Genomic DNA, 26,338 nt, shown 5'->3' with positions numbered 1-26,338 from the left:
AAATATATAGTATGAACAGAGATAATCAGCAAGGAATCATGAAAGGATGATGATTTGTGGTAAATATGGTAAAAGGGTTATGCAGAAATAACTCAGAGCATCAACACGGGGAAGCAGTGGACATTTTTTGCTTTTAAAAAAAAATCTCATAGCACATGAAAGGCCAATCTAATATGTCAACATTAGTATAGGTCAGAGTTCAATAAACCATGAATTTTTCAAAACATCCTTACAGCTCCCTGCAGTTTATCCTTTTAAGACAGTCCTTTGGTGTATGAATGTTAGGAAATATGATACAATAGCAAATTCCAGGTTTACTTGAGTGCCTGGGGTTTCTTTGCTTTTTGTTTAGATTTGTTTGCTTGTTTTTAATTTTTTCCATTGTCTTATTTGTATTTAGAAAGTCATTTATTGTGAGGTGGATAAGAAGATAATTTCAATAAAAACAATAATTTTAGATTTATCGGAAGCAGAGTCTCCCTCCAATTAACTCTTGCCACATAACTGTGTAGAGTGAACTTTCTTTGAACAGCCTCTGTGTCCCCTAGGTTCTCAACAGCCCTTTCTATTTACTTATCAGTTGCATTCTATCCAAGTTTGCATTTTTACATTTAAACGTTTTTGCTATCCTTTCAATAGAAATTTTGGTTCAATATTAAGTATAAACAACAGTTTCTCAGATTAACACCTCCCATTCTGCTCTCCCCAACACACCCACTTATAGATACCTCCCGAATTTGTTAACACTGAGGGCCTAATTCTTCTCTTCCAATGGTGTAAAGTCAGGAGTATTTGGAACTCCATTGAAATCATATAATGCAAACATCTCGGACCTTTTTTGAATCATTCTCATTCTGTTGTCCCCTCATTACTGTGTTATTCTTGAGAGATATGCTTGTTTCAAGATGCTGTGTGTCATATGTCTACGGAAAATTTAACAGGATTCCGTACCATTGGTATTACAATCTAAAGTTTTAGGATTGAGAGAGATTAGCTAGATGGAATAGTTGATTTGTCACATCAGGGGCTAGATTGGCCTGAGAAAAACAAAAACAACAAACAAAACAAACATTACTAACTAGAAGAACCCTAACTAACCAGGAACATCTTCACTGCTACTCCACAGGCTGGAACTACCCAGCACACAGCTCAGCTAACTGAAGTTTGTGGTGGGGACAGTACTGTATACATATAGCATTTCAAAAATGTAGCCACCTGTGGGGTGGATGCAGGGGTGAAAGTAACATTCAGTGCTTACTGGTATGGGGGCTGGCTCTGGGCCTCCAGAAGGGGCAGGGCCTCATGCAGAAGGGGCGGGGCTGGGGGGGTCAGTGTCCCCCAGCCAGCTCATCTGTGTTGCCCGCACTACCCAGGGCTTCAGTGGTGATTTAAAGGGCCAGGGACTCTGGCCACTGCTACTGCAGCGCTTTAAGCAGGGTCCTTTGTCACGGCAGCGCTTTAAAGACCCTGCTTAAAGCACTGCCGCAGCAGCCCTTTAATGTCAGCTGCGTACAGGCCGGTACCGGCACCCTCTTTTTACCGGTAAGGCGTACCAGCCCGTACCGCCTTACTTTCACCCCTGGGTTGAGGGCAATAGCCAACTAATGCACAATATTAGGAGGAGAAATGTCAGCTAGAAACACTTGGCAAACTCAGTGCCATGGGGTTTTTAGTGTCTGCAGAGAGCAGAGGTTCTCAAACTGGGGGTTGGGACCCCTCAGGGGGTTGCAAGGTTATTACATGGGGGGGTCGCGAGCTGTCAGTCTCCACCCCAAACCCCGCTTTGCCTCCAGCATTTATAATGGTGTTAAAGTGTTTTTAATTTATAAAGTGGGGAAGGTCACACTCAGGGGCTTGCTGTGTGAAAGGGGTCACCACTACAAAAGTTTGAGAACCACTGGCAGAGAGCCTCTTGGTATATAAAGCCAGTTTCAAAAGACCCACATACATTGCTCAGAATTTAAAATATCTACACTGGAAGGAACTATGCACTGCTGAGACAACCTTGAACTAGTTTTAATCTATGGATGAAGCGATCAACTGTTATGCAGAGAGATCAAAAGTATCGACATCATCAGCATGCAAGATTAACTTCTTGTGCACAGCTTTTGCATTTTAGCCTGTGTTAGCAGTGCTTCAGGAAAGGCAAAAAGCTTGATAAGCCTTGTTACCTGTCAGTATTTAAAAACCTTTGAAAGGCTGCAATAAACACATCTAGAGCGCTGGGAACCAACTGAATTTGACTGTATGAGGGGGAAATAATGCAACTACAATGATCAATATCCCCCTGAGGCCCCGTATCTCTTTAACTCTCTACCAGTTCAGTTCACATTACAAAAAATCTCTCTGTACTTAAGCCAAAGTGTCACTCTAAGGGAAAAGAAGAAAGTGTTTCTTACTCAAATCTAACTTTGCTTGTAGAGAAGCGTGGTATTTAGGCTTCCTGATTTAAAGTTGTATCATGACCCACTTGCTGTCAAGTAGGTCACTCTGTGGTATTCTGAACTAAATCATGAAATCCCTAGGGTAAATTGAGCAAGGGGAAGATTTAAAAAAGCCACTTCCTATTTCTGCTGTGTTAGTCATGGGTGTAATGAGCTTTTTCAGGGGCGGAGGGGGGGCGTGTTAGTAGCCATAGTGGAAGAACATGATGGGCCATCCCCTTTCTTCTTTATCTGTCGTCCCCTCCCATATGAATTCAGAAAGATTGCATAATGACACTTCCGTATTTCTGCCTGGTTAACTAAAATGGCCAGAGGGAGTTTTGTCCAAGGAAATTTATAGTGCTGTTTGTTTGGGAATGGAATTCCCCACTCCCAGTGCCCTCTAAACACACACACACACACACACACAAAAACACTTCCCTTGTGTCCCGTCAGAGATTCAGGAAGTTTTCTTAGTCTGTTCACATTTCAGCTATTTTAATCATGGCTATAACTTGTGATATATGTAGCTATATAATTAACAGTTGCATTTCTGTATAATGCACCTTACAATTTCTAGGCATCTGCTGTCTGCATAGGTAGTTGCCATTATGTGCATCAGAATTGATAGCATATTACACAGGACAAAAACTGTGCTCCATTCTGGACACACAACTTCTGATTTTTATGTGCTGTTGTTTCTTCTAATCTAAAAAAAGGCTAAATATATATGTTTGCTCTTTGTGTATGAAAAACATAACCAACTTCTTCTATGCATGTAAACGTATGCATGTGTGGTGCAATTAGCATGAGCTAGAGCTAGTCCTCTCAAAAGAACGTCATGCTTTCCCCTTCTGTGCTTCCCACTTCCTCCAGCCCTGGACACTTGTTCATCCTTCTCCACCCAGTCAGACTAGTTCAACAAATTCCTAGTTCCCTCCCTCTTTGCCTGATTTCTCAGGCAGCTTCCCTTTCTAGATGCTTTTATATAGGGAAGGTTCCCTCCTTCTTAATCCCACCTGGCTGCCAAGCAGAGGGGCAAGGAGCAGAGAAGGCTTTGGGCCATCAATAAAATAAATAACTTACCTCCTCCTATGATAATTCATAGCTTCCTCCGTTGTTCCTTCTATGGTCCAAATCAGAAAGGAATGGAGGCTCCTGCTCAATGGGAGCTCAGTGCTACGCACTCAGGATAGCAAGGCTGGCACACTAGGCTCATCTGCAGAGTGTTTGCTCAGCCATTCCATGGTTGAAGCCTGTGCGGGCCCCCAACAGGGAAGATGATGGTCAATGAGCAATCCTGATGCACTTTCTAAATAAGGAAAAGAGATGGTTATTATGCACACTGGGTATTTTGGCTGCATATGCATTGGAATTATGAGAACTTTAGCCCCCTGTGGGAGGCACTACAGCTAACTGATTCATGAAAGGGCCAAAAACTTTCAACAAAATAGTTTTCTGTCAGAAAATGCAGTTTCATTGAAATCAAAATGGAAATGTGTCAATTGCGATTAAATTTTCAATAGTCAAAACTATTTGTTTTTACTTTTTCCTATCATTTTGATAAATTTCATTAATATTTTAATATACTATAAAATTCTATTTTTGTATAATTTTATAATGTTTTTACATTTTGATCTTATCAAAGCAAAATGATTCAAATATTAAAAACAAAATATTGTAATGTCTCAATCAAAATTATTCAGAATTTCTGTCCTGTGAAAAATTATGAAGTTTTGACTTTTTGTTCTGTTTGGGAATTAAATCAATGTCAGAATTTCCCATAGAACAGAAATTGTTTTCTAACCATCTCTAGAGTGTATACATACTTTGACTAAGTCTGTTACAGCCATAGAGTAACATACCAAAGCAGGCATTTTTGGAGCTATGCATGACCATTTTGATTTCTATTTCTGACATCCTGGTTTATCAAAAAGAGTTCTTCTGCAACCAGGAACTGCCATGTTTGAGTGAGTAGTGAAGTTAGGGTGACCAGAGAGCAAATGTGAAAAATTGGAATAGGGAGTGGAGGGTGATAGGAGCCTATATAAGAAAAAGACCCAAAAATCAGGACTGTCCCTATAAAATTGGGACATCTGGTCACCCTAAGTGAAGTTTGCCAAGCTAATGTTGTCTGCTCTCCTGATGCAGGGCTGTCTGTTTCTACATCTTTCAGGCTCCCATTTCCCCACTTTATAGGTGATTTCATTAGACTTGTACCAAGCCTACTGTGGTACAAAGAGATTATTATTTGTATTACACAGTGCCTAAAGGCCCCAGGCAGTGTTGAGGGCATATGTGTTATGATTCTTACAATCGGGTCAGTGCATCCTTCAGCTAAACAGTTTCTAGTGGTGTTCATGCTGTATTAACTAATCTCTTCCTTCTTACAAGGGACAGGGGTCAGCGTTCTGTAATTAAGGATATCTATTTATCCATCAGTTTCCGTTACTGTGATATCTGAACAGGCTATGACAACATCAAGAGGCAAACTCTTCACTAATATTTGTTGGCAATTGGGTTCATGTCCACTAGGCACAGAGAAGAGAAAAATAGGCAAAGCTACTTATGAACTATGACTGCAATGTTTTGGACTAAGTAGAACCTCAGAGGTATGAACACCTCAAGAATGAAGGTTGTTTGTAACTCTGAAATGTATGTAACTGAACAAAATGTTATGGTTGTTCTTTCAAAAGTTTACAACTGAACATTGACTTAATACAGCTTTGAAACTTTACTATGCAGAAGAAAAATTCTGCTTTCCCTTTATTTATTTTTAATAGTTTACATTTAACAGAATTGTACAGTATTAGCTTTCTTTCTCTCTCTCTCTCTGCTTTTAGCTGATTGTTTACTTCCAGGTCCAAATGAGCTGTGTGGTTGACCGGTCAGTTTGTAACTCTGCATTTGTAACCCTGATACGGTTCTACTGTATCTGATAGCTCAAGTCATCCTATCCTATGACTGCAAGTGGTGTCTGTTGCAAATTGCTCCATTTTAGGGACATTACCTTGGAACTGCAGTATTGCCAACCTCAAGTGTTCAAAAATCTTGAGTCAGGCTACCCCCTCCCCACAAATCATGAGATTGGCTTAAAATAATACATTTTGGGTTCTTTTTATTTGCCTTTTGATTTCAAGTCATGTTTTCAGGCTTTTCTCTGCAACCATGAGGGCTAGAAAAAAATCACTTTTTAAAGAAAATGAAAGTTGACATTCTCATGTAATCAAAGGATGCCAGGAGCTGGGGCTTTAAGAAACATACCAAATATTGAGAGACTCAATACAATCATAAGAGTTGACAACACTGACTGATCAGTCAGAGAAGCCATATGAACAGCCCACTGAGGGCTCTGAGGTGACCTGCGCAGTCCACAGGGCAATAACATTTTGTATTGTTCTTCCATGTGGGAAAAGAAAGATTGGGCTCCTTACTGTACTAATGACATAGATTATATAGGTAGCATGAACATGCTTAGTGGGGAACTAGTGGCAGCACCATAGGAAGTCCTCTTGCACTTCTTCATATGACGGTTAGCATTTAGCCTGACTAACAGGCTCAGGAATAGAAGTCATCTATCCACAGAACAGGTACAGCACAAGCTGTACTTCAACACCCACCTTTAGGGATCACCTCTTGTGATGGGCAGGTAAATATTTCCATGGCTAGTCACACCATAGCCTCTCAGCTGATAGTGCATGTGAAGATCTGCTGCTGTGCTTCCCATTCCTGAACTTTTGTGATACAAACCAAATATGGTAACAGATAAACTCCCTCTGTTTGACTGAGGCACAATTGTGCTCAGAACAATTTGTTATGTGGAACAAATAAACAGTAGACATCAGTTCTTCTGTAAGATTCCCCCCACTTCCCATGTCCACTGCCTTCATGAGGCAAACAGAGTGGGTAAGGGGAGGGGGAGCCATTGTTTTTAATTTACACTTATGGATGCACGGCTATGAGAAGTATAATTCCAGGAGCATGGGAACAGTGATCTGGAGATTCATGAACAAAAAATGTTTTATTTCAGGAGTATGTCTTCATATCAACAGCTTTTGGGGAGGGGGTAGCTAATGCAATGTTTTATTATCACATTCACGATCACCATGTTTTCCCTCTCAAACCTTTGCATTTTAAACATACAATACCTACTCCTGAGGGCATTCTGTGCCAAAAAAAAATAAAAATTCTGCACACTATATTTTAAAATTCTACAAATTTTGTTTGTCAAATAAATGTGGAGGCTCCGGTGTGTCCGTAGGGAGCACAGGCCACTGGCTGTGCAGAGGTGGGAGATCACTGTGCAGCTCCCCACCCCTAGAGACACAGACTCAGCAGTGATACTGCACCTAACCCTGACACAGCACAAGTGTCAGAAACACCCCAGTACCCTGCCCTTCCATGCCAAGTTCACCAGGTGTGGGTAGGCAGGCTCAGCAAGGCAGGATCCAAGTACAGAGGAGCTTAGTAGGAGGGATCCAGCTGTGGGTCGAGAGGGTTCTGTGTGTGGCAATCTGGGGGCAGGTGGCTCAGTGGGGGATCTGGATGCACAGAGGCTTACTGGGGGGTTCTGGGTGCAACAGTGATGGGAGGTCCAGGTGAAGGTGGTTGGAGCTCAGCAGGCGGTGGGGCTCTGGGTGTGGAGGATATAGAGCTTGGCAGGAGGATCTGGATGTGGGGGGCTCAGTTGCAGGTCCAGATGCTGGGGCGGGGGCACTGAATGCAGCTGGTTGCGGCTTAGTGGGGTGGGGATCCGGGTACTCATCACAGTGATCCAGGTGCAGGAGGAGTGGGGCTCATCATGGGGGGTTCTGAGCGCTCGGGGTGAGGCTCAGCGAGAGGGTCTGGGTATGAGGGGGTCTGGATGCACAGGGGTTGAGTGGATGGGGGAGCAGCTCCATATACAGTGATCCCTCCCCCGGCAGCTGAGGAGCGATGGATGCAGGAAGTAGGTGGGGGAGAGTTTTCAAAGCTTCCTGCAGCCTGGGAAGAAATTGAGGGGGTGGGTCTGACCCAGCCCTGGATGCCATGCAGGGGAAAAGGAAGTCCTGTCCTCCCCAGTCCAGCCAGATCTAGCAGCCCAGCCAGATCTAGCAGGGTAGGAGCCACCAGCCCGGTCTTCCCCAGTCCTGCCCCAAAGTGATTTACCCCTCTGCTGGTTGCCCTGGACACTCAAAACATACTGGTGGGAAGGGTCACATGACTGCTTTCCTTTGCTTCCCAGTCAGAAAGTCATTCTTCTGTGGGGAAGCAAAGAAATCTGTGGGGGATATAAATTCTGCGCATGCGCTGTGGTGCAAAATTCCCTCAGGAGTAAATATTTATGTTTCATCCATTGTCTTTGTATTAAATATTCACTTTGGCCTATGTTATTTTTCAACAACACTAGAAATTAAGGGAAACTCTTTTAGACAAAAAAAATGAAATGAACAGAATACCCTGTTTTATTTATGCTAATGTGCACGAATACACTGTACATTAAACCCAGTAGGGCACACAGTACCCAATACGTGTGTATCATATTCTATTTTACACAGTAATCAAACATGTAATATATATGGTAGCAAAGAAAAAAAACCTTTTACATACTGCTTAAGTCAAGCAAACAAGTGATGCAATATGAATCAACTTCAGTAGCAGTTCAATGGTTCCAAAGAAGTCAGCAATAAGTAGATAGCAAGCACACAACAGTGTACAATGAGACAATTCTAACCTAGCTTAGGTTCTGCAGCCCACCTCTCTGTCTAGTTCCAGTTCGGAAACTGTCTTACATTGACATCTTCTTGAGCTTTTTGCTGTAAAAATATAGAGAAAAGGCACGGATAAGCTTCAGGTACTATTTTAGTCAGAGGGCCAAATGCATTGCTGGTGTAAACAGGTGTCGCTCCACAGCACTCAGTTGTGTTGCATGAATTTACATCAGCAACTAATTTAGCTAAAGATTTGAAATTTGCATTTATCTTCTCCATTACAGTATTTGCAATCTATGGCATTATCCTGTCTGGGATTAGGGGCAAATGGAACACCTGTCTCCATCCTGACCCTATCAGTCCTAAAACAAATGTGCTCCCAACACCCCCTTCTTCTCTGCACAAGAAAAGCAAAAAGAGAAAGACATGTTTTCAAAATGTGCCCAGCCATGCTTGTACACCCAGTCCCCTGTAAGAGCTTAGATCTGCCACGGCCAGTGGATACTGAGTCACACTCAGGTTTGGCATAGCTAATAGATTTGAAAGTATTCCTACCTCAGCCAAAGAAGACGTTTCTTCACCCAGTTGTCTTCTGGATTTGCACATGCTTTCAATCCACTCTTTGTGTGGAAACTGGAAGAAAAGGTAGAGGGAATAATGACAATAAGGTTCTGCTATTGAGCCATAAAGAACTGCATTCAACAGAACACTAATTCAATAGAACAAAATGCATCATATGGGTACTCGACTCAAAAGTAGAGGCAGAAGAGTTCAGTTTAACTGTGAAAGGACAATTCAGAATAATGATGACTATTTCACAGAAATTCATTTTCAAGTAATATGAAGTATGTCTTATAGTGCCAGCATGGAGCACCTTTGCCATTGTCTGCATCTTTGCTTAGCATTTCAAAACACTTGGGACTTAAATGTACAGCATACAGATACTGTGAGAGAATGTGAGTCAAGCACTTTCCTAATATTTATGTCCTATAGCTAAAAAAGTAATTTCTACTTTAAATGAAGTTTATAGGATTTGATTTCAGAGATCCAAGTAAGGAAATAAAGCTTATTTATGATTAAAGCCATTTCTCCTTCAGTCTAGGTTAAAAGACCAAGTCTTGTGGCGTAAGTACAGATAGTCAATCCATTTGCAACTAAATCTCTTTCAGCTGGTAACTTACATGATAGCACCGATGTCACAGACTTCATTTGATAACTGCTCCGTGTAGCCATTGATGGCCCGACGAGGTAGCTCAGTTCTCATGTAGGAGAGGCAGCAGTCTTGGTTGCTTTGGGCTGGAATGGGGAAAAATGTGTTACAAATGAGTGAAATAGAATTAAATTTTCATCCTGTAGGTGGGACAAAGACCTCAAATTAAGGACGTGTGATAATTCCTTTAGTGGGGCTAAGCCAGATCTGTAGTGATAGGAAAGTTTATCACTTAAAAAAAAAATTATAAGTAAAAATAGCAGCAAATAAACCCTCAGTGTTCAGTACTGACACCTCAGCTGGCACCGTCAACAGTGGTGACTAAGATTAATTATGGACAGAGACTGAGCTACAGTACCTAAGAGGTGATGCTCAGAATCGGTTGAGTTTGTCTGGAAAGCTTACACAGCTACCTTTCATACTATATCTGTTCTCTAGCACTTTTCATTACAAAATAAAATTAAAGAAAGAAGCAGGGAGAGGAGAGCCCTGCAGAATAGTGTAATGCCGTAGAAGACAAGCTGCTACCCTCACAGCTTAAATTACTCAACTTTATTATCATACTCCCTACTGATATTTCTGCCTTTAGACATGTGGCCTGAAAAGCAAATATTACTCACCCTCAAAAGTGCAGAAGAGGCACAACAGCCCCATGAAAGAAGCCAGGATAAAGCTCATGCTGCTAAAGCCTGTCATTTTCAGCTCAGTAGTTGAGTTTACTTAAAGCTTCACTTAAGGTATATCAGAAAATCAGCTGTTCTGAACTGACTGCTTTGGCCATGGACAACCTGCTTATAATGTCTGCTCGTGACCTCAGGAAAGTCCTACAAAGGTGTTCCACTCTCCTTTCGGAGGGTATTTCCTTCAACCGTTCCTTTAGGCTGGTTAACCTTCATGAGGTCATAGGCATCAACTCTCTGGGGACTTTTTTCTCCAATAAGGATGGAAAACAAATTAAGCTGAAAAGGAAATAAAAAACCCTGTGAGCTCATGGTTATGTGGGTAAAGCACCTGTCACCGTGAGTGACAGCAGACGAGAGACAGAGAGCCCACACCGAAATGAGCTAGTGCTCTGTTTGCTAAATTTTCACAAACCTCTAGTCGGGTCCTGTCATCACCGCTTTGAATGCCTTTCCCTGAACACCTCTTCCACAGAAATCTCACACATCTTTCTCTCCCCGCAAGGCCCTGTGCAAACTTCTCCCCCACCCAACATTGCTCCTCTTATTTCTCCTGTTCTCCCTCAGGCTGCCCATCCTTCCTCCCAAGCCTTCTTTCTATTTGCCCCATCTCCATGCTGACTTCCATGCCTTCATCCAGGCCACTCCTTATATTTGGAACCCTGTTCTCGGGCACCAAATATTCTCCCCCTCTTCATTCAAATACTCGCTCAAAACATACTTCTCCCATGAGCCCTCCCCAAACACATCTGTGTCACTTTGTTCTGGGTCCCTTCTTTGCATCTAAGCTGCTTGGGTCGGAAACAGTGTCTTCCTGTACAGCTCCATGTATCACTGTTGGCATATTCTCCTGTTTGTCTTACTCTCACATTAGCAAGGGTTGGAACTCTGCACAGAATGTGGCTAGTTAGGGTACACCCTGAAAAGGAGAGAGGTGGGATTAACTCACCGGGAGCTTTTAAATCCAATGGGGAAAAACAGCCCTAAAACCAGTTTAAGCAACTCCTTGAGGATTACCACTCATATAGTTGCCAATCCCAGGCTACTTGGGCCATAGGCAGCCAGCATAAAGCAACCCAATTTTACTTTATTCCAGAGAGGAGGCCAGGATGACCACCACCACAATGGGCACCCCTTGTGCTCCTTCCTCAACATCAAGCAGCATTTGGCTGCAGCTGAGGTGCCTAAAGTTATACACCTAACTCCATATGTAGGCAACTAAATGGCTTGTTTTCTTAGAGGTGCTGAGCACCCACAGCTTCTGTTGTTTATTATTTGTACAGCTACCACAGCACTCAAGTGCTTGGTCAAGAGTGAGGCCCCATTGTACTAAAAGATGCTGTACAAACACACAGGAAGATACTGTCCCTATCCTGAAAACAGTGAACAATAACTCACTCCTCATGATTCCTGAACCAGAGCTACCAGAATTACAGTTAACTCCTACATTGGGATGGCCTCCAAAGTGATATTTAATGAAGCATTTCTCTACCTCTCAATTCTCTATCGCGGAGGAGATGAGAGAATAAAACTACCCATAACAGATGTTAGTTGCAATGCTTAATGCGCTACTCTAGTAATGAGGGCACTATAAGAACTTCTATAGACTAAAATAGATAATAAAATCATCATGAGGATGTTCACTAAAAGCAGTAACAGCCCTTGTCTCAGTCATTGGTACCTTGCTGTGAAGGGAAAACTAGGGATCTCAGTTCCCTTTCTTGGATCCCATCTTATTTAGAATCACAGACAATTAATTTTGTGGTTAAAAACTTATCCAACCTACACTTGGGAGCCATTTAAAAACAGATTAAAAGAAAACAGTAACAAGTACATACAATTTGGATTTTAGTAAAACTTTGAATATGGAACCCCATGAAATTGAAGCTGAAAACATCATTCAAATAGGCTTGGATAAAGCCACTGTAATGGGAACTGAAATCTGGCTAAAGAGCCTTAAACAAAGGGTAATGACCAATAACAGACTTGGAGGAGAAGTGTCAAACTGCCACCAGATACTCCTGGTGGTTTAAATACTGTAAAGCAATCTCTGAAGTGATATTTAGTCAAAAACCCGCAATTCAGGGAGAGGTGAGTGTGATGCTATTTTGGTGGCCAAGAGGGAACAGATCCGGTTTGAGATAAAAGATTAGCATTCAGGAAAGGAAGCAGAGGACATAAAGGGAGATGGGGAATGAAACAGTGATTAAATTAACCAAAGGAAACTGTTAGAAAGGAAAAGTCTAGACAGAGTTCCGATAAGACTTAATTAAAAATAGGAACTAGAAATATAATGAAGAAAAAAACAAAGGATCTTTAAGTAACCCAAAAAGTCAACAGTGAAGATGGATTTCTTAATAGTAGAAAGTTAGAACCAGATCGTGGTCACAGACTCATTTATAGCCCGAAGGGACCATTGTGATAATCTTTTCTAGTTTCTTAGAAGATTGAAATACAGGAGATCTCTGAATAGAGCAGGCCGTAGATTTCACCCAGCAGTTCCTGCATCTGGCCCCGATAACTTGTGATCCCCCACTGAGTTCAATGGGAATTTGCTACTGATATCAACAGGATTTGCCCCTTAAAACAGAGAGTTTCCACACCTTGGGAAGAATTATCCCACTGAAGTCTCCACAGAGGCTCCTGTCAAGGACTGTTATAGTCACATAGGCCTTGTCTACATAATCATTCTTACTCAGCCTTTTAATAAGTTAGGGGCATGATGGGCTCTAATTAATGGCAACTGTATTATAATTATCGTGAATGTGCTCAGAGCCCAAGAAAGGTACTTATAATTATATCTCAAAATAAATAAATTACTGAACATGGCTTGTGTCAACATATAATTGGATTATTATTCATTTAGTAACTGATGCCCTTGCCCAAGCCCTTGAGTGGTACATGGGTCTCTTCCTGTAAGCAGTTCATAGCACAGTGCCTGGTAGCCCACTGCAGCATGGCTAACCTGTGGGAGTGAGCTAAACGAGAAGAAATCTCTGCAAAGTGCTCTTCAAAGAGACTGCTTCCTGGTCAATCCACTGAGGGATAGGTCTTGCCATCCACCCCCAACCAGCGAACAAGCCATGAGACTGTCCTGTGAAGATATGTGCACTGCTTTTTTTAAGTTATAGCAGAAAGCCAGGCAGGAGGGAGCAGGCAGAGATCAGTGGGACTGCTCCTGTGCATAAAGTTATACATGTGCTTATATATTTGGTGGATTGAAGCCTGGTGCCTCCCAGAGAGCCAGCTCTGAAGAGTTGCTGCTTGGACTAAAAAGGTGACTAGTTACATATGCTTTTTAATATTTGGCTGGTTTGGTTTTCAAAGCCTTGTCGGGGAGTGTGACAGGATCCCCATTACATTATCAAGAAGCAAAGATCGATGGTAGCCTCCATCCCTGAGGCATTTTTTTCCCTCCTAAATATATTTAGGGACTGGCAGGGGAACTCTCTCAATTTGACTCGGGCAAGATCTGACCAAGAACAGCTGGTCACATGGAACTAATATGCAGTAGATAGCTGCTTTCCCCCTCCGCCACAGGAGGTGGGAGAGAGTTCATATATACCATGATGTCTACAACTTTCCTAATGTAAATGTAGAGTGAAACAAAAGAGGCATCCATTGTCATTTACAGATGTCGGATAGGTAAAGAATGGTCTGGTCTTGATGTTCTGGAACACAAGGCTTTTGATATCCAGGGTATACAAAACATTGCCAACAAAACAAGTCTCATTTTGAATTTTTAATGTAATTTTTAAAGTTTCCACGCACTCCACTTTCCCTCAAACACATGTTTTTACAGTAGTCTAAAAATATTTAATCCATTTGTTCTTGATCACATTACTTAGAATTAAAAGGGAACAGCTTTTGGCACAAAAAAATGCCTATGATGTAACAATATATATAATAAATTATCTATTTTACTTATGCTAAATAGCACAAATGACATCCAAATGTTCTCAACCCAATAGGGCACATATTTTGTATAATAGTTTAAAACAGTTTTCTTCTTTATACAGTAACCAAATATTGTATATTAGAAAAGAGAAAAGCAACTTTAACAAAATGCTTAAGTCAAGCAAACAAATGATGCAATATGAATCAACTTCAGTAGTTCAATGGTTCCAAAGAAGCCAGGAATAATGGTCAGTAAGCACACATCGTGTACAAAGAGAAGATTCCAACCTAGTTTAGGTTCTGCAGCCGCCTCTGTTTCTAGTTCCATTTCAAAACCCACATTACAGTGACATTTTCTTGAGTTTATGGCTATAAAAAACAAAGAGAACACATGAATAAGCAGTAGGGGACCACCTTCAGCCAATGATGTGACTTTTGGATTTCTCTCCCCTGAGTACAGCTCTTGCTATCAGTCAATAACAGGGTCTCATGTGGGAGACGCCAGCATATGAAACTTCTATCCCTATGCCTAGCACTATGACGGCTTAAAAATTTTTCAACCAGGTCCAGCAGGAGAAGGGAGGGAAGAGAGACTCACACATTTTTCAAAAATGTATTCTACATGTGCATAGCTGATCCCCTCAATGCCAGCAAAAATATAGCTCTGTTACTGCCAGTGGATACTCAGACACATTCTGTTGTGACCAGTGGGGTTTTAAACTATTCCTACCTCAGCCAAAGAAGATGCTTCTTCACCCAGCGGTCTTCTGGATTTGCACAAGCTTTCATTCCATTCTTTGTGTGAAAACTGGAAGGAAAAGTATGGTAAACAATTATAGTTACTTCCTTCTGTTAAATTCCTTGGGACTACAGTGAGCAGAATAGAAACATATTCTCTGGCTGCTCCATACAAAGCAGCAGCAGGTTTCATAGAGGCAGCGAATTAGGCTCTCCTTTTCATCCTCACTCATACTATAGGCACAAGGAGACATCCAATTAAATTAAAAGGCAACGATTAAAACTAATGAAAATTGATTTCTATATTTTTTAAACATAGTGCACAATTATGTTGAACTCATTGGTACCAGATGTTGAGGCAAAGAACTGAATACAAACAATTAGATATTTCTTGGAATTGTGGGAAGAGCTACAATTAAACTAGATGGTATAAAAATATGAGGGACCTCAACCCTCATGTTTCAGGATATAAGAGATCCACTAACTACTTTGAGTTGGGAAGAAACTTGCCCCACAAGAACAGTATTGCTTAAGAGTCCCTTATGGGATGGGATGGAGGGGAGGGGTGTTAAATGTTCTTTTGAAACCATTGTTGGAGGCTAAATCAATCTAGATTAAATGGACCACTACTCTGATCCCATGTGGCATTTCTTAGATTCCTAAACAGGCAGGTTTGTATTTATTTTATACAGACATCCTGTAAGAATGTGAGTTAATGGTCCCTTCCTAATAGTACATAATATACAAATACTCTTAGGTTTTATAAAGTGAACTTTATAGGACAACTTTCTTTTTGAAAAAGACAAAGACAGTTTATTTATGGTGATCAAAGCATTTCTGTTTCCAATCACACGAAAGTCCAAAGGCTAATTCTTGCCTGGCAGTGAAAGTACTGATCATGTGACTGAACTTCTTCTGACGAGTAACTTACATGATAGCACTGATGTCACAGACTTCGCTGGATAGCTGTTCTGTATAGCCTTTTATGACTCCTCGAGGCAGCCGTACTGTGGAGTAAGAGAGGCAGCAATCTTGGTTGTTTTGTGCTGAAATGGAGGGAAGAAAAGGGAATATCTATTTAGAGATGAGAAAAATAAAATTAGGACAATAATTTAATCCTGCCCAGGATACAACATTGACAAATCCCTGAACATTGAATTCCACTAGAATTGGAAGGAAAGTCCTGCCCATCATATAGTTGAATTCTCTGGAACACCTCTTACCACCCTACAGGCACACCTCGGTTTGCTTGACATGCTTCAGAGCAATATTCTAAGCCCATGAAATCAAATCAGAGGAATTAAACAATCAAAGATCACTCACCTTCAGAAGTGTCAGACAGGTATAACAGCAGCAGCCCCATCAAAGAAGCCAGGATCAAGCTTCTGCTGATAAAGTTGGCCATTTTCAGTTCAGTAAGCTTTTACTATAGTCTACACTTCAAATGTATCAGAAAACTGGCTTCTTTGATCTGCTGACTTTGGCTTGAGACAGCCTTCTTATAATGCCAGCTGGAGACCTCAGGGAATTCACCTATGGGTGTGTTCCATTTTTCATCATGGGGTTTTCCCTCAGCAGTTCCATTGTGCCAGCCACTTCTTAAAGTTAACCTGCCCCAGGCTGTTGCCATAGGCAGCAGAGCTCTTTGGGGATTTTTTCTCTAACTAGGTTAGAGAGAAAATTCAGGCCGAAAAAAAAAAAAAAAGGAAATACAAGTTGTTCTTGCATATAGTTCTGCGGGTGAAGCACATGAGTACTTTGTGGGGGTGAGACTGAGTTGCAAGATGAGGAAAATGAGAAAGTCTGTTACAAATAGGAGCTGCGTCTTTGTTTACTGAGTTCTAATTTAATAAACCTAATTTTTGAAAAGGTCTGGCTCTGTTTAGAGTTCAGTTTTGCCTTACAGCACAGCCTTTATCTTCTGCAAGTTTGTCTAAACTGTTCTACCTGCATCAGATTTAGATTGAAATTAACTTGTGCATTATGTCTTCATTTATGTCTGAAGCTCTATAAATAATAATTGTATCCTACCATCGTTCCATGTCTACTCACACTATATATTTCAGTGGCTCAGGAATATCCACATGGAACAAATAAAACATGAAAAGCATTTGGTGAGTGTCCTGCAGAGCGCCTACGTCACCAGTACAAAATAAATCCAATACAGGTGAGTTATTACTGAAAGCTGTTACGTTGCCAAATGATACTGGAAGGTATATTACATTAATTTGGTGGTCTCTGTCCATTTCCCAGTCACTAGGCATCCACCTCAGTGGTATCACACCACAGCTGATACGTTCAGTAGCAGAGAACACTGCACTGGCATGCAGACTAGACTACAATGTTACCTGAAGAGATGCTCTCTCCAAGTTAAAGGTAAGAGATTTTGGCAGGCACAGAGTAACATTTGAAGAAAGTTGCATGCTTATCCTGTTCATGGGATATAGTCCTTCCATTCTCCAGGGCTATCAATCCATCACCTTCCATGAGCACTATTTTTTTAAATCTGAAAAGCTGCACCCACTCCAGCATATTTTTTAAGTCTTCCATTTTTCTTTTTTAAAATGTCTGCTCGTTGCTAATGTGAATGCTTTCTCTTTCATTGGGCCAATAACATACTATTACCATCCGTAGCAGGGCAGATCCTAGACTGCATTATGGTAGCTTTGCAATGTGTGTGGGGATCTTTGTGTGTAGCAATGCTCTGACCAGCAGTCAGCATAGCAATATGCCAGGAAAAGGGATCACAGCTATGATGATCTCTGAAACATAAGTGCTTTATGGGTCTCAATCAGGTGCAATGAAAATAACACAATATTGCTGCTCCTCTCCTACTGAAAATGCTCCCTCCCTGGGGTGTTATATCAATCAGCACTAACCAATACTATGATGTAATTTTACTAAGACTGCAGCTTGGATACTGCACTTGAGAGGATATAAATCCAGATGGCAACACTTACCAAATCTTTAGGCAGATTGGATTGTTTAACATAAGAACAGCCATACCAGGTCAGACCAATGGTCCAACTAGCCCAGTATCCTGTCTTCCGACAGTGGCTTTGGAGGGAATGACCAGAACAGGTAATTGAGTAATCCATACCCTGTCGTCCATTCCCAGCTTATGGCAATCAGAGGTTAGGGACACCCAGAACATGAGGTTGCATTCCTGACCATCTGGCTAATAACCATGGAGTGACCTAAATATGCCACCTATGTGTGAACCACCAAACAGCCCTGTATTGAAGGGTTGGGATAATGGCAGGTATTGACAAGGAGCAGGTACACGCAACAAAGTTTGCTGCGTTTCATAGGATTCTGCAGATTTTTTTTTTTTAGTGGTAGTTACATAGCTTCCGTGAAATTTGCACACACTTTCCTGTATGAATCTGCTAGAGTTTTTATTTGTTTTTCTGGTAATCACTACTCAGATCTCTCCCAAGCCACCTCTCTAGGGCCAATCAATCAAAGGAAAGGAAATTCTATTAGGAACATTCCATGAAGCCTAAAGACTTAGAACACTAAAACCTATGTGCTTGTTAATGAGTTTTGCACCTTCATTCTACCTTAGCACAAGAAACAAATGCACAAAACTTGTGCAGTCTGGACTGACCACACAAAAAAGCACATAACTACACCAAACAAGTGTTAGCCATATGCAACTGTGTGGAAACAAATCTTGTTTCAACCTTTAATCCAAAATCTGCATCCTAACTGCAACTATTTATGCTGGCGGGGATGGCTTAGTACAGGGGTCGGCAACCTACGGCACGTGCCACCTTTGGCACGCGAGCCGATTTTGCCTGGCATACAGCTGTCAGCCAGGCTCCCGGCCTCTGGCCCTGCTCAGCTCGCTGCCGGCTGAGTGAACGGAACCCCAGGCCAGAAAGAGGCTGAGCAGGGCCAGCGGCTGGGACCCCAGACCAGCGGCAGGCGCACCCCCTGGCTTTCCCCCTCACTGCGCTCAGGTTCTGCGCCTCCTGGGGTCTGAGCCGCCCAGGCGCTGGGCCCTGAGCCTGCTGCTGGAGGGGGAGCAGCGAGACACCACTTCTGGGAGCGCAGAGCCTGAGTGTGGTGAGGGGGGAGCCGAGGGGCGCATGGGGACCGCTGCCCACATGCATTGACTGCAGGAGTCCCCATGGGGGAGGCACCGGGCTGCAGCCCGGGCAGGCGCGCCCCCTGGTGCCCCCTCACTGCGCTCGGGTTCTGCGGCTCCCGGAAGTGTGAGCCGTCGCCACTGCTGCCCCTCCCACTGCCTTAGTGCTCTGCAGGGGAGGGACTGCGTGCGCAGCAGCCTGGCAGCATGTTTTGCCCCCAGGTGGAGCCAGCATCTGACCAGTATGGGCATGGTAAGGGGAGTCCCCGGGGGTTAGTCAGGGAGCAGGGGGAAGGTTGGATGGGACGGGAGTTCTGGGGGTCCTGTCATGGGGCAGGGAGTGGTTGGATGGGCCATGGGAGTCTGGGGGGTCTGTTGGGGGCAGGGGTGTGGATAAGGGTTGGGGCAGTCAGGGGACAAGGAGCAGGGAGGCTTAGGTAGGAGTGGAGTTCTGGGAGGCAGTTAGGGGCAGGGGTCCCAGGAGGCAGCAGTCAGGGGACAAGGAGCGGGGAGGGGGTTGGGGGTTCTGAGGGGGGCAGTCGGGGTGGGAAGTGGAAGGCAGTGGATGGGGGTGGGGCTAGGGCAGGGCTCTCCCCTCTTTTTTGATTGTTGAAATATGGTAACCCTAGGCAAGAGAGGAGCCGGGGGGGTGCATGGGGGTTGGCACCCACATACATCCACTGCAGCCTGCAGGAGCCCCCCTCGGGGGTGGCACCGGGCCACAGCCTGGGCAGGAGGGGTAGGGGGTGCATCTGCTCCCTGGTAGAGGTGCCGCCGCCTTTGCAGGGCTACTGCCCCCCTGCACCGTGCCAGCTCCTCCATGGCTGGGGCTCACTGTTGCCGCAAGCGGGACACTCTGGCTCTCCGGTGCCTCCAGAAGGCAGCTCCTCCCTGCTGAGCTGCTGCAGCGGCCCGAGCCCAGCAAAGCCAGTGAGTGGACTCGGGGTGGGGCCACCGGGATGGGGTGGGAAGGCACAAGGTGGAAGTTTTGCCTCGGGCGCAAAATATCCTTGCACCAGCCCTACTCCAGGGGGTGCAGGCACCCCAGATTAAGAACCACGGCACTAAACCGATAAGATCTGCATTTTAATTTAATTTTAAATGAAGCTTCTTAAACATTTTAAAAAACTTGTTTACTTTACATACAACAATAGTTTATAGACTTAGAGAGAGAGACCTTCTAAAAACGTTAAAATGTATTACAGGCAGGCAAAACCTTAAATTAGAGTGACTAAATGAAGACTCAGCACAGCACATCTGAAAGGTTACTGATCCCTGGCTTAGTAGTTTAAAACTCAGGCTGAAAATACCTAGGTTGCCTGGAATCACAGGTTCATATCCTAGTAAGGCTGATTCAACTCATCCTTTTGAGATAGAAATCTTGAGTTCCATTAAGTTAACTATTAGATATGGAAGGGCCTGCCCAATTTCCATACGAACGTACAGTAGTGTTTGCTCCAGCATCCTTGGCCAAAATTCCCCACTCTCCCTAATGTGGTGCATGGAAGCCCAGAGCTGAATTTCAATAGGGCTGTATATATGACAGCTGATTTTCAGCCATACTGAAAATCATGGTGATCATTTTTAAAGTACTTTGGGATTGATGGCATTATATAAATATATTAAACAGAATAAGCCATTCTATCTTTGCCTTGTTCAAGAAGTTCACTGCTACTACAAAAGACTTTGAACATTATGTATTCAACTAGCAATCCTCATCCCCTAACTCCATTTCCTTCTAATTTTCATTATAGAAAAGTGAATTCTTCGGTTATTTTAGGCATTTCCTAAATACTTGATCTTATCAGAAACCTTATCTTCTTACTCCTCCATTAGTGCTATGCAAATCAACAGTACAGAGTAAATAATTAAAACATTTCCTAACAAAGCCTACTAAGCAACCCATCAGATTTAGCATTGGGGAATATTCTCTTTCCTGATAATGTATTTTTTTTTCCAGTATGGCATTTGTTTAACCTAACACTTTAGATTAACACAATACAGGGACTCACAAATCAGGATAAATGGACCTTTGAACTTGTATACTTGTGTGCAGGGTATTTCTAATGACTTCAGTGACTTATTTGAGAAATGTCAGCGGTGTTGGAAACACAAAAGGGAATTGAAGTTGCAGGCCAAGGTAAATAGCACGTCAAGGTACTGTTGTGGGACAGATCTGGCACTATCTGAGGTTTAAAGTTCAACAATGCAAACAGAAACTTATCAAAAAGAGGAAGTAGTGTTTGAACTGTGTAAGAAATACTTGTATGAAAAGACCCTCTTTTCCCCTTTTCAGCCCCTCACCCTTCCCACACACATTCTCACCTCAAACCCAAAGTTCTCCCTTATCTCCAACACCTTCATCATGGGTCCGTCACAGCCTTAAACTGGATTCTCTCATCTCAACCAACGCTTCCTCCTTTTGTCTGTTTTCTAACAGAAACATGAGAAAATATTAATAGAAGATAATTTTACATCCTTCAAGCTATGGGTGTTCTCATACTCTATATTCCTTTCCCCACACACACACTCTTGCTTTCTTAATTTTCTTCTGTTCTCTCATTTCTGCAAGATTTTTTCACCATTATTCTGTTTTCTCTCTTTATAATTTTTTCTCTTTACCTTTTTGGTCTCCTTTTCTCTTTCCCTCCCCCTCATCTTATTCTCCCCTTTCCTTAATTCCTTCATCTGTCCCTCCCCACTTTCCCTCCCTAATAGTCTCTCCCCTTTCCTCACTCCACATTTTCTCTTTTCCCCACACAGACCGTACCGAACTCTGATTTTCCTTGCTGTTGCCTCAAGGCATACCAGATTAACAGGTTGCAACTCTCCAGTGTCTTCTGAACTTTCCTCTCTCTTTTGTTCCAGTGGCTAATAGGAGGGTTGGTGAATGGGACAGATCCCCAGACTCTCTGCAATAATACCTCTCTACCATGCACAGTCAAAATGAATAGTCAATACATGCAGGCGATAAGTGCTAATGTCCTATACCAAGTCAGTTCGAGCTCTAAGAAGAGGGAAAATGCATTAGAGAAAAAGTAGCCCATTCCAGTTGGGTAAACAACTTTAAAGTAAATAGTGGGGTACAACAGAGGAGGATTGTGGCAGTTGGGAGGTGAGCAAGATTCGGACTCTTGCCCAGAACAATTCACAATCCCATCCTGTCTCCCCAATGCTGGAAATATTCCTTGATCCCCAGCACATTATTGCCATGTGATCCACCTCCTCTCTTTAATCATGGGCAAGAATTCAGTTTTTACTACAGAAAATGACATGGTGAAAGAAAACCCAACATCACAAATTTCTGATTCTAAATTCATACATCTAACTCTCACACATGCATGCTTGCTTTTGTGTAAGACTGGTAAAAATTGATCTATCAGAAATACCACCATTGTTTCCTCCAGTGTCTGTAAGACAAACTATATATTTAAACATCAAACTTCCCAAAGCAACTTCTGAAATTGTGGCTGCAATTTTTTATGTACAATTTTTTGCTCACAGAGTAGTTACAGGTCTACCTAATTTGCTTATTTGCACACGCAATGCAGCTTCTGTAGGCAAATCCAAATTTGGGCCCATGAAAAACTGCACTTGCAAAAACGTAAGTGCACAGGCCTGAACTTGTGATTTTAGAGAGCAGTTTGAGGTCCCTCTGAAAACATGGGCAATATACTTAACTGCTTTGCCTCGTTATAGAATCCCAAAACAAAAATAATCCAGATCTGAGGCTTCTGCATTACCTTAGCTTCTTAGGAGAGAGATGGAGGAGAGTATTAATGATGTCTATCAGTTTGTTTAACAGTGTGTAGCTATGTACCTCTACAAAGCCTCTTTGGAGTTACTATACACTTGTAGCATCTATTAATGACCTCCCTTGATTATACACAGTTGTGATAACTTGATCTATATGCCAAATAAAGATGAAAAACCTGCTGACAAGCTGATTGGGCTGCAGCACCTTGCCTGACCTCCTGGAGAGAGAGAGAATGCTTATTGGATTTATATATGTTTACTTCAGCTCCACAGTATGCTGGTTTCTATTGCACACTTCCATACCCTGAGCTGCTGCAAATAAAACTCTTTAGCAAGGTGGATAGTAGACCAGGAAGAAGGGAAGCAGAAAGGGGAGTTCCCTACTGTAATTTCCAAGTGGGCCTGTTTATGATTGCTTTATTGCACAAAGGCCAAATAAAGTGAGTTAATTGTAAACATAATGATGATGAAATCTGGAGCAGGTTTCAGGTCTGAAATTCCCCTGACCCTTTTCTCAATTACTTTCTCCTGTCAGGTGTTGGATAATTTAGTTCTGGTGCTGTAATAGAATAATTATAGTAAACTAGTATCACAGATACTAGGCTCTAGGTATTTACATAGCCTCATTTCCATACGACCTGAGCACCTAATCGTTAAACTTAACACTTGATTATCATTTAGAAAGGTATCACATCACAGAGGATTAGAATAGGATTTACAATAGAAATACTGTGAGACAACATGGGTTTGATGCAATTTCGGGATAAACTCTGGTTGTTGGGAGGAATTCACAGTCTGTCAAAAGAGAAGGTTCTGAAATCAGGGATGGCCTAGAGCTGAGCAGACATCCCAGAGCTCTCAGGAAGCACTACACAACAATGATCTGCACACGTCAGGCACACAAACTTTCAATGCTGGATGTGAAACTTCTGGCAGCTTGGCCCCAGATTATGCAATATCCTGCTGGGAGATTTCAGAATCTCTGACACTGAGTTTGGTGAAAAACCCACCCAGGCCTGTAAAATATAACAGTATAAATGTTGCACTTTAGTCCAGAAGAGAGTTTAATGAGTTTTGGATGATGCTGAATAATGGCCATTTTTGTATAGATGCAACTACAGAGAAAAAATGATCCTGCAAACTGTTACCCACTGGAGTAATCCTTATTCATTTGCGTAGCTTCACTGAAGTCAGTGAAACCACTCACAAAGTAATGATTATTTGCTTAAGGAAAAGTATACAGGATTGAACCCTTATTGATTAATAATTGATGACAGGAAAAATAATTCTGAATGGGGTTTCACATAACTCCCATATACTGCTTGGAAAATGTGTGCAACTGCCACCAGAAAAAGAACCAAAGATGTGGTTTCTTATTAATAACCTTGTACCTTCAAAAGAAGAGTATAAACAATCTGTTCACATTGCTGGCCCTGCACAACCCACCTCAGTTGATCTCTCAAATTTTTCTCTCTGACTTCACTCCTCTCCTTCCCCGCATCTCAAGACAGAGTCCCAGTCCTAAAAATCCTTCTCCCCAAGAATTACCTCCTGTTTGCTCCATCTCACCTTTAAAGGTCTATCCCTGTGGCCAAACAGTGTTGGGTGTGACTTCTTCTGGAGACAAATCAACTTCAACCTGGCAACTAGAATAATTAAACTGTGAAGCAAAGGGGGGTGTTCCCAATTCCAGTAGCTGAGTTCACACTTCTGCAGCATTCCCAGCACAGGGAATTCTGAAAGAAACATGAAGCCCAGAGATGGTCTTGGAAAGAAAATTCTCTAGAGACAAAGAGTTCAAACTACTCTGCGTGAAACCTAAACGGTCTGTGAAACCACTGGTACTACCTATTTTTAATAAATGAGAATCTGTATACTTTAAAATACTGGAGTCTCCATCCAGCAAGCCCACAAGACAATACTGATAAAAGCCACAAAATGCTAGTCACATGCTGCAGATATTTAGACAGAGAGAAAGGGCAAGGAGTTCACAAGAATTATAGCTATTCTACATTTTGAGGATTTTGTCAGCAAACACCTAGGAGTCATCGTTTCAGGGGCATTTGTGGGCCATAAGTGGCAGATTGCCAAAGATACCAGCCCCAGGGTGTCCCAAGACAATGTGGCAAAATCTGCTTTAACAGAGGCTTTTACCAGGATCACTGTTAATTTCCATGTTCCTCTTTGAGTAGAATGTCGAAATTTAGTGTACTTTCTCTTATGGAATGCTAAGGGAGAAACAAGTTTGGACCTTTGTCTTTTCCATCATGGGTTACGTTACGCGAACTTTAATCTAACAATTTACAGAAAAAAATCTATTACGTTATTCAGCGAAACAATCATTTTGCTCCAATCCCTCTGACAGAGATAAACAACTACAAGATGTCTATCAAGCATTCTTAAAACTACAATACACACCTGAAGAAGTGAAAAAACAGATTGACAGAGCCAGAAGAGTACCCAGAAGCCACCTACTACAGGACAGGCCCAATAAAGAAAAATAACAGAACGCCACTAGCCATCACCTACAGCCCCCAACTAAAACCTCTCCAGCACATCATCAAAGATCTACAACCTGTCCTGAAAGATGACCCCTCACTCTCACAGACCTTGGGAGACAGGCCAGTCCTCGCTTACAGACAGCCTCCCAACCTGAAGCAAATACTCACCAGCAACCGCACACCATACAACATAAACACTAACCCAGGAACCTATCCTTGCAACAAAGCCCGATGCCAGCTCTTTCCACATGTGTATTCAAGTGACACTATCATAGGGCTTAACCACATCAGCCACGCCATCAGGGGCTCGTTCACCTGCACATCTACCAACGTGATATATGCCATCATGTGCCAGCAATGCCCCTCTGCCATGTACATTGGCCAAACCGGACAGTCTCTACGCAAAAGAATAAATGGACACAAATCTGACATCAGGAATCATAACATTCAAAAACCAGTGGGAGAACACTTCAACCTCTCTAACCACTCAGTGACAGACTTGAAGGTGGCAATTTTGCAAAAAAAAAAAACAAAAACTTCAAAAACAGACTCCAAAGAGAGACTGCTGAACTTGACTTAATATGCAAATTAGATACAATTAACTTAGTTTAAACAGAGACTGGGAATGGTTGGGGCATTATACTAATTGATTCTATTTCCCTATGTTAAGTTCTCCTCACACCTTCTATGGGTCATCTCAATTATCACTTCAAAAGTTTTTTTTCTCCTGCTGAGGATAGTTCATCTCAATTGATTGGACTCTTCCAGTTGGTATGCATACTTTCACCTTTTCATGTTCTCTGTATGTATAAATATCTCCTCTCTATGTGTTCCATTCTATGCATCCGAAGAAGTGAGCTGTAGCTCACGAAAGCTCATGCTGAAATAAATTTGTTAGTCTCTAAGGTGCCACAAGTACTCCTTTTTGCGGATACAGACTAACACGGCTACTACTCTGAAACCAATCATTTTGAGGTTGAAGCCTTAAATTCCTCACTCACCAGTGATATTTAATGGAATTTAGCCAGGAAGATTGTTGAAAAGGAGCAAGAACGCCACGGGTGCCAAATCCAATAGCCAGGTCCACCCAAGAGACCGACTGCTGTCCTGTAATGACAAGAAGTTGTCATTGTAACAAGTGGTCAATGTGGTTTTCCAGTAGTTAAGTGTGGCTTATGATCGGGGCTGCTTTCTGTGATACAGGAACATTGAACTGCAATTCTTCAAACAAACCACCTGAGATGATTTCTTCTGAGATTTCAGAAGGAGATTAACCTCAGATATTCTTATTTAAAACTCTGGGGCAGTGGCTCTCCACCTTTCCAAACAACTGTATGCCTTTCAAGAGTT

At 42.4% G+C, this 26,338-nt stretch overlaps 2 protein-coding genes across 2 annotated transcripts; both read right to left on the bottom strand.

Annotated features, from left to right (window-relative positions):
• Positions 1-7,875: 7,875 nt before the first annotated feature.
• Positions 7,876-10,158, bottom strand: LOC127056392 (C-C motif chemokine 20-like). Its single transcript, XM_050964185.1, has 4 exons — positions 9,944-10,158; positions 9,295-9,409; positions 8,669-8,746; positions 7,876-8,218 (listed from the first exon to the last, which is right to left on the bottom strand). Exons 1-4 carry the CDS (start codon positions 10,017-10,019, stop codon positions 8,191-8,193), a joined length of 297 nt encoding a protein of 98 aa, XP_050820142.1. The 5' UTR covers positions 10,020-10,158; the 3' UTR covers positions 7,876-8,190.
• Positions 10,159-13,773: 3,615 nt separating this feature from the next.
• On the bottom strand, positions 13,774-16,107 carry LOC127056390 (C-C motif chemokine 20-like). Its single transcript, XM_050964184.1, has 4 exons — positions 15,962-16,107; positions 15,570-15,684; positions 14,631-14,708; positions 13,774-14,269 (listed from the first exon to the last, which is right to left on the bottom strand). The coding sequence occupies exons 1-4, from the start codon at positions 16,041-16,043 to the stop codon at positions 14,242-14,244; spliced, it is 303 nt and encodes a 100-aa protein (XP_050820141.1). The 5' UTR covers positions 16,044-16,107; the 3' UTR covers positions 13,774-14,241.
• Positions 16,108-26,338: the final 10,231 nt, after the last annotated feature.

This window comes from Gopherus flavomarginatus, chromosome 8 (assembly GCF_025201925.1).
Source record: "Gopherus flavomarginatus isolate rGopFla2 chromosome 8, rGopFla2.mat.asm, whole genome shotgun sequence".
Classification (NCBI taxonomy): domain Eukaryota; kingdom Metazoa; phylum Chordata; order Testudines; family Testudinidae; genus Gopherus; species Gopherus flavomarginatus.
The sequence above is the reverse complement of the archived record's forward strand: the minus strand, read 5'-3'. Positions and strand labels throughout refer to the sequence as shown.

Bases quoted from the DNA above. Each gene is read 5' to 3' on its own strand.
- LOC127056390 (XM_050964184.1), bottom strand. From the start codon at position 16,043: ATGGCCAACTTTATCAGCAGAAGCTTGATCCTGGCTTCTTTGATGGGG. The intron at 14,709-15,569 runs GTAAGTTACTCG...TTTTCCTTCCAG, and splicing joins TGTGACATCAGTGCTATCAT to TTTTCACACAAAGAATGGAA. The intron at 14,270-14,630 runs GTAGGAATAGTT...TGTTTTTTATAG, and splicing joins AAGCATCTTCTTTGGCTGAG to CCATAAACTCAAGAAAATGT.
- LOC127056392 (XM_050964185.1), bottom strand. From the start codon at position 10,019: ATGACAGGCTTTAGCAGCATGAGCTTTATCCTGGCTTCTTTCATGGGG. The intron at 9,410-9,943 runs GTGAGTAATATT...TCCCCATTCCAG, and splicing joins CCTCTTCTGCACTTTTGAGG to CCCAAAGCAACCAAGACTGC. The intron at 8,747-9,294 runs GTAAGTTACCAG...CTTTTCTTCCAG, and splicing joins TGTGACATCGGTGCTATCAT to TTTCCACACAAAGAGTGGAT.